Source organism: Cibotium barometz, chromosome 58 (genome assembly GCF_041138505.1).
Source record: "Cibotium barometz isolate CiBa-2024 chromosome 58, ASM4113850v1, whole genome shotgun sequence".
Classification (NCBI taxonomy): Eukaryota; Viridiplantae; Streptophyta; class Polypodiopsida; order Cyatheales; family Cibotiaceae; genus Cibotium; species Cibotium barometz.
Window position 1 is genome coordinate 37445530 of NC_141103.1, and position 7236 is coordinate 37452765.

Genomic DNA, 7236 nt, shown 5'->3' on the forward strand with positions numbered 1-7236 from the left:
TCTGATACGCGATGGTTGGCTTTTCTACAAAGGCCGATTATGTGTCATGAAGTCATTCCGAGCAGCTCTTCTCCATGATGCCCATGACGCCATTATAGGTGGTCATAGGGACATGAATTCAACTCTCGAGAAATTAGAACGGCAATACTATTGGCCAAAGATGAGGCGTGATGTGTTTACATATGTGCAACGCTGTGACATTTGTCAAAAGGTGAAAGCTCCTCGTGGAAAGAAGATAGGGTTGTTACAGCCCTTGCCAATTCCTGAGGGTCCTTTCCAGGACATTTCGATGGACTTTGTCACAAATCTGCCTCCCAGTCCGAGTAAGCGTAATACGCAGTGCTTAACTATTGTTGATAGGTTTAGCAAATTTGTTATGCTTATTCCGTGCAGGGCCAATGTGACCGCCGAGGATGTTGCCCAGTTATTCATTCGGCATTGGTACTCGATTGGCGGGATTCCTAGAACCATAGTGTCAGACCGAGATGCCAAGTTTACCAGTCATTTTTGGAGGGCATTGTTTGATAATTTTGGTACTAAGCTGAATTTTTCCAGTGCATTCCACCCACAGACAGATGGCCAGACAGAGATATACAACTAGTTGGCCTTTGATGTGCTGAAGTGTTATGTCCACGATCAGCAAGGTAAGTGGAAATCGTTTTTGCCTTTAGTTCAAGCTGTTTTGAATGACTCTTTTTCTTCAGCTATTGGCAGGACTCCATATGAGGCAGCGTTTGGAAGAAGTCGTTGTTAACCAGGACTTCGTCTTCAGTACTTGAGGCGAACAGAGTAACGAAGTCTTACTAAGAGATCCTAGAGTCAGTAAAAGACAGATTGGCTAAAGCGCAAGAGGCCTACACTCGACAGGCCACTAAAGACCGAAGGGATATGAAGTTTTCGGAAGGGGATTGGCTGTATCTTCAGATTATGAAGCAAAGATTGAAGCAGGTGGGCAAGCGATGCCCAAAGTTGTCTTTCAGGAGCTTCGGACCATTTTCCATCCAGAAAAAGATTAATGAGGTGTCTATGCAATTAAAGCTACCTCCGAGTTGGACTATGCACGATGTATTTCATGTCAGTTGATTAAAGCCATATGCAGGTCCACTCCCTTCAGAGGTCAAAGACGAAGCGGAACCAGACATTATTGATGAAGCAGAAGTAATGGTTCCAGAACAGATCCTTCTGCACCGTTTCAGCATGGCTCAGGCCGAAGACTACGACAGTTCCTCACGAAGTTTCAGGACCGAGGAACCCATGAAGCGGTATGGCTCGACAAAGAGTTCTTCGAAGACTCCGTCATTATTGACGAATTATTTGGAGGCTATGCAGCTTCCGTCAAGTTAAGCAGAAGGGGATGTCACGTGCATCCCGCACTTGGATGCCACGTAGACATTTCTGTACAGAAGGTACAGGACCTGGGATGGTGAACTGGTCCCATGTGAGCCCAGTCCGGGACGAGTCAGCCAGGGATCCATCTCAGTCGTCCGAGGTCAGGTGTGCATTGTCTTGCACAGGAGTCTAAGGTCAGGTGTGCACTGTCCTGCACATGAAACAGTGCTAGTCCGCGCTGTGAGTCTCCCTCTAGAATGATGTCAGTGGTTTTGTGTATCTGGTATGGTACCGGATGCCAGATCACTGAGTAGCGTAGGTTTAGGACAAGGCGCCAGCCCATAGGGCTACCCCAGAGCTTAGTATGGGCATGGGAATGGTGTGAAACCATCCCCATGAGGGCCAGGAAGGCCCAAGTTGGACCCACCAGCCATGGAAGGGCAGTGGGACAGCCCTAGGGCAAAGATAAGACTATTTTCAGGAGCATACAGTCTTTAAATGGCTGTAGGGCATGTATGGGGCAGCCCATACAGGCTGCCCAGCCTTGGGATTGTGGACAAAAGTTGTGTCCAGCCAATCAGAAGCAGGCGCATCACTTTCAGCCTGTTAGGAAAAAAAGGCAGTATTTTTTGGGGTTTAATTCACCATTTATTGCTGAATTTTCACCAGTCGTGGGACATAGCCTGTTTTTCAGCTGGCCGACTGCTCCTGAGGAGGAGTATAAATAGTGGAGGCCATAATCCCATCATTCATCTCAGTTTTCACCAAGTGCTCAAGCCAATCAAGGGCCAGTCAAGCCAAGGAGATTGCCAAGCAAAGGGATGGACTTCTGAAGGTCAAGGGCAGGATTTTCCAGCCAAGAAAAGGTCAAGTTTTCTGTATTTGTTTTCAGATTTACATCATTCTAATAAAGCAAATACACCATCCGTGGTGGGGGCCCTACAGAGGGTAATTGGGACCCAATACTGTGTCCTCTCCATCTCCCCCTTGTCTCTCTATTTTTTGCACATCTCCTTTCAGTTTGTGCGTTAATTTTTCCGCCGCGAAAAGAGTGCTGATTTCTGAGTTTTGAAGTACCGATCCTTCTCCGAAGCTTCTGCATATTACACGCAGCCCGACCAGCAATATGTGTGCTTCAGGCCCAGTTGGCTGGTCTGACAGCAGTCAGCCAGCTTCTATATTGCTCAATAACCCTATAAAAGGCAACGTGTGCCCATAGTTGAGATCATTCAACCCTCTAGGGGTTTCGGTCACTAGGATGTCCCATAGGGGACAGAATTTTGGGTGTTATCACCTTTTCTTCAAGGCAGCCTAGGGCTGTGTGTAAGAGTACCTTTTTGTACTATAGCAATATACTGAATTTCCAGCATATCTCTCTCTCTCTCTATATCTGCGTTTTGCATCAAATGGTTTCCAGGAGTGTTTAGGGCTGAAAGAAAGACTCCCAGAGCTTCCGCGCATTACATGCTTCTAGGATGCCCTAAATAAAACTGTCCTCACCCTGCTTGATAAGGGACTCAAGAACTACGATAGCCACAAACTCTAGCACGTGCTGGTCCTCAGAGAATGACCTGTGGCTGCTCTAACTCTACCCCCACAGATATTAGCAACACCTCAGGATCCTCCACCAGTCTACACTCTTATCTTGGGGCAACAGTCTCCTCGACCACTTCCAACATCGAAAGCTTTCGGGCATACTGTTCAATCACAGGTGAATTCTCCACTTCTATGCCTTGGTCTACAATCTCTGCAGTTGTCAGTGCTGCAACTCGTGCCTGGATTCTGAAACTCTCACACTCAATGCAATACCTTTGCTTTCCCTAGCAAAGACCTCACATTTCTCGCTCTCACCCTCTCAGACCTCCACTACAAACTTTTTTGGTTCCCATCAAGCAATCACGACTCACCAGAGAAGAGACAGCACAAATGTCGCAACTGAGCCCATGCCGCTCTGGCACCATGCACCCGGGTAGTCACCAGAAAGAAAGTTCTACTAACATCTATAAAAGACCAAAGGGTCTATGAGACTATAAGTGTTACAATACGCCCATGAAGTGACTGAACCATGGAAAATCATTTTTTTTAAACACCAACTAGAGCTATAAAAAAAACAGCCATGTAAAAGACAACGGTACAATGATACAATGTGATGGGATCCTTGGCATCTGTGGCTGTATAACAGCTCTCCACGTACACTGCCTGTGGAGGGGATTGCCACATTCCCATGTCTCTGGAAGATCTATCAGACATGAATCTGGTAGAGTGGAGCATCTTCTTAGACCAGTGGACGTGGGTCTTCAACATCTAGCTCACTGCACCTGGATCGCTCTGTCTAGGGAGATGCCCGTGAGATGGGGTAGCATGTGCTGTTTGTTTGTGGGGGTGGCACACTCTCTTCAAAGAGCCTGATGTCCCCGTCCCCACAAATCGAGACCCTCCACCTGTCAGTTGGACATCCAGGACATCCTCAGATGCCATAGAGATGTACCACCACAGGAGGTCCCCTGTACACCATTCAAGAGGAGGAGGATGAGCTCTGACGCTCTTTTTTGTATACCCAGGCTCACATAGTATGTGGGCATGTTTTATTCAGTAGATGTTTCTTTTTGACATCCAGTTACTCACTTTCATTGTCATAGACCCTTTGGCTTAACCAAATGGAAATTAATCTCAATGAATGCAGCAAGAAGCTGACTTTCCTTTTTTTTAAAAGTTTTCACCAACCGCACCGTTTTTGGCATGGTTACAAAGGAATTCTAACAACAAACAAGGACAACTCCGGCGTGTGACGAGGCTGTAAGGGGGTAGCTGATAACCATATAGCCACCTTCTGCCTACATCAAGGGTTGGAATTATCTATATTTGATAGAAATATTGATCAGCTGTCATGACGGTAACAAATTCAAACATGCTACGCACAGTGCAGCCACGATCATGGCAAAGAGAGCCAGTGGGTTCTTCAAGAAGCCAATTCCTGCATTGCAATGAAGAAAACAAATAGTGAGAAAAATATGCATTAGAAAGGGTAGAAGAAATGTAATGTAAAGTGCCAGATCTGCCCTAAAAACTCACCAAGGATGACTGCGAGCAGTATGAAGTAGTTTGTTCGATAGCTGCAATGAAAGGCAAGGCAAAACAGTACCCTGATACTAATGCAGCGCCCTGTAACCCTAACCGTAACCCTAAAACTTGGTCCAGATTGAAAGAAGAGAAAAGCAGCACTTACTAGTAAAGATTGCACTTGCTTCGGCTTTCCCACTTCGCAATGCTTCTACGCACAGCAAATTTTGCGAAGAACTCTGCCAAAGGCCGGGGGGTGACGTCCAATCCACTTCCTGCAGCGCACCCACAAGCTCCCCCACAGTCACATTACCCCAATCCATGGTGCAAGCTTACACTGTGCACCAACGGGTTCTGCCTCTCGATAAGAAAACAGGGACGATTGAAGCCTTGGACTTGTCCACTGGATCCGTAAGCACTATGGACGCGTACGAGCACCTTCTTTGCTCTTGGGGACTATTAAAGTTTGTGAGGGTTCGAAAATTTTTCTTATATATAGGTGAAAAACCTATATATGACTAAATAATAATAATAATAATAGATTAGAATATAAAAACTATATCCATTAAAAAAAAAACCTCCATATCATTTTTTAACATTCTGCCAAATAGCACATTAGTGAAGTGTGGGAAGCAAGGAGTTTGAGATCTCGGGTTCAAATCTCTACCTGTGCCACCACCCTATGGCATCTATTGTGTGTGGGTAGTGTACTTTTAAATTTCCAGCCAAGCCGAAATATAAATTCAAGTCCAATATCTCTAAGTAAGGTGACACATGCACTACCGCTAAGCTACAACCTACAGTACAGTACGTTGTAATAATGTAATTATGGATGTTGATATGTGATTGTGTCACATGCTAGCATTTTTTAGAAGGCCATATATCAATAAAAATGCATAGGTTTTTCCCAACTAAATATATTGATGGAGATATTTCATGGATGAAGTTTTCAATAGAACGTATCAATGGAGCTGCTTCACAGAGAAGGTTTTTTCAAGGAGGCTAACATGCTTAGTGGAAGGTTTGCGGGCGTTTCTAGTCATGGTGACGATGGTGGTGACTCAAAAAGGAGAATATTTGAAGTGGTGGAAGCGTTGGAGCGTTATGGGCAATTGTGAAGGCTTTTGTGCAAAGGCCTTATCGGATCATGCTATTGACTACAAGGAAGCTAGCACTAGGCTCCGGATGGTCATGTGGGCTGAACAGATGAGATTTTGGGTGGGGGTGGTGGGTTTGTTGTGGCCTAAAGGTGTTGAGTAGCACTGAGAAGATGCATAAAAGGTGCTTAGTGGAGTACAATGGAGGTGGTTGCCGGAGGCAGCTTGGAGGAGGTGTTGAGACTAAGAGAAAGCGGATGGAGGGTGGTGTAGAATGCCCATAGAAGAGACAAGCAATGGGTCTAAAAGGTTGTCACGTAGGCTGTAACGCATGTGTGACCGACGACAGACCGGATGGCCAAAGACGTGGCCATCCAGGGTTCAGTGTGGGAGAGGACGCCTGTGCGTAGTCATGGGCGGCCAGGCTAGTGTGGATGGCAGGCCACACACTATATAGCCTGGGGGATGAGGGGCAATCCTCATTCTTCCTCTATAGGGCTGGGTGGTGAACCAGAGGCCGTCCCCTCCTGTGGTAGCGCCCGTATAGCGGTGTTACAGCGATCTAACACTGGTATCAGAGCCAGCCACGACCGGCGCAGCCACATAGCCGGCGGCCAGCCACGACGACGACAGGCAACCAGCCACACAGCCGGCGGCCAGCCCTGACGGGCGGCCTGCCCAGCGGGCTGCCGGCCTACAGGCGGCCCACATGTGGTTGGCCCACAGGCGGTCTTTTTTTTTAATTTTATCCAAAAAAACGCTAAGAAATAAAATAAAACGAATGATTTTAAGTGGAGGGATAATCCCGAAGGTAAAGGGATAATCCTAGGTGGCTCAAGCACAGGATCCCGACGAGGAGATTAATTTTTTTATTATTATGAGTTGCAGGCACTTTTCTCTCGGATCGGAGCATCCCGGAGTAGCGACGCTTGTAGAGGGCGTAGCGCAACACAAATCGGCAGCAGTCGACAGTCTCGCAGGTGACCGTAAGGGGGGTGACTATTCTCTCTCCACCCCACTGCTCGTTTTATTAGCGTTTTTTTTGTAATTTCCGAGTTCTCGCATTTTTCTTTGTGCAAGAATTAAAGATGTCTGCTAGGCGTAGTGTGTCCCCACCGCCTTCTACTTCTCTGGGGTTTTCCGGTCTCTTGTCCTCGGTCGCGGGTTTGACCCCGACCAAATTGTTAGGCCGTATACGCCCGACCGTTGTCCGATCCAGAGTGCGCTCGTCGATCACATGTGATCCGCCAGCGCCCTCCTCGTCTATTGACCCCGCCTTAGGACCCAGCAAGCCCGCAGCGGCCGCAATAGCAGATGACCCCTTTCTGGCCGATGAGCCAGATGACATGAACACCGACGTCGCCGAGGGGACCGAGGAGGACCTCTTGGAATATGATGACGATGATTATAACCTATTGGACCCTGCCGACGTTCTGACAGAGACGGAGCTCTCTAGTGGACTTTTTAAATATCTTAATGTCAAACTGAACAATATGGGTAAAGTCCAAGCTGACTTAGTCACGATGCTACAGAGCATCTCCACACGGTTAGATGCAGTGACAGCCACCTCGGCTAGTACCCGACTCCTCGTGATAGACGAACTCCTGCGGCACGGGTGAGCATAGCCTCGCCAGTGGTTGTAGGAGTACAGGCCGATGCGCCTGCCGATGCGCTTGCGGGGCCATCCGTAGAGACAGCTTCGTCGTTATTGAAAGACTTAAAGCCGCCTAGTTTTGGTGGCGAGGAGAAG

General features: G+C 47.4%; 1 protein-coding gene across 2 annotated transcripts; it reads right to left on the reverse strand.

Moving 5' to 3' along the window:
* Positions 1-2359: 2359 nt before the first annotated feature.
* LOC147606238 (PRA1 family protein A1-like) lies at positions 2360-4837 on the reverse strand. 2 transcript variants are annotated; one of them, XM_086792597.1, is made up of 3 exons: positions 4556-4837; positions 4402-4442; positions 2360-4303 (listed from the first exon to the last, which is right to left on the reverse strand). In XM_086792597.1, exons 1-3 carry the CDS (start codon positions 4710-4712, stop codon positions 4289-4291), a joined length of 213 nt encoding a protein of 70 aa, XP_086648723.1. In that variant the 5' UTR covers positions 4713-4837; the 3' UTR covers positions 2360-4288. The 2 variants fall into 2 exon arrangements, with proteins under 2 accessions (XP_086648723.1, XP_086648722.1); XM_086792596.1 differs by lacking the exon at positions 4402-4442.
* Between the last annotated feature and the right edge of the window lie 2399 nt (positions 4838-7236).

Excerpts from the sequence above, each read along its gene's own strand:
- LOC147606238 (XM_086792596.1), bottom strand. The coding sequence starts at position 4,712 with ATGGATTGGGGTAATGTGACTGTGGGGGAGCTTGTGGGTGCGCTGCAG. Across the intron at positions 4,304-4,555 it reads AGCAAGTGCAATCTTTACTA|GAATTGGCTTCTTGAAGAAC; the intron begins GTAAGTGCTGCT and ends ATTGCAATGCAG.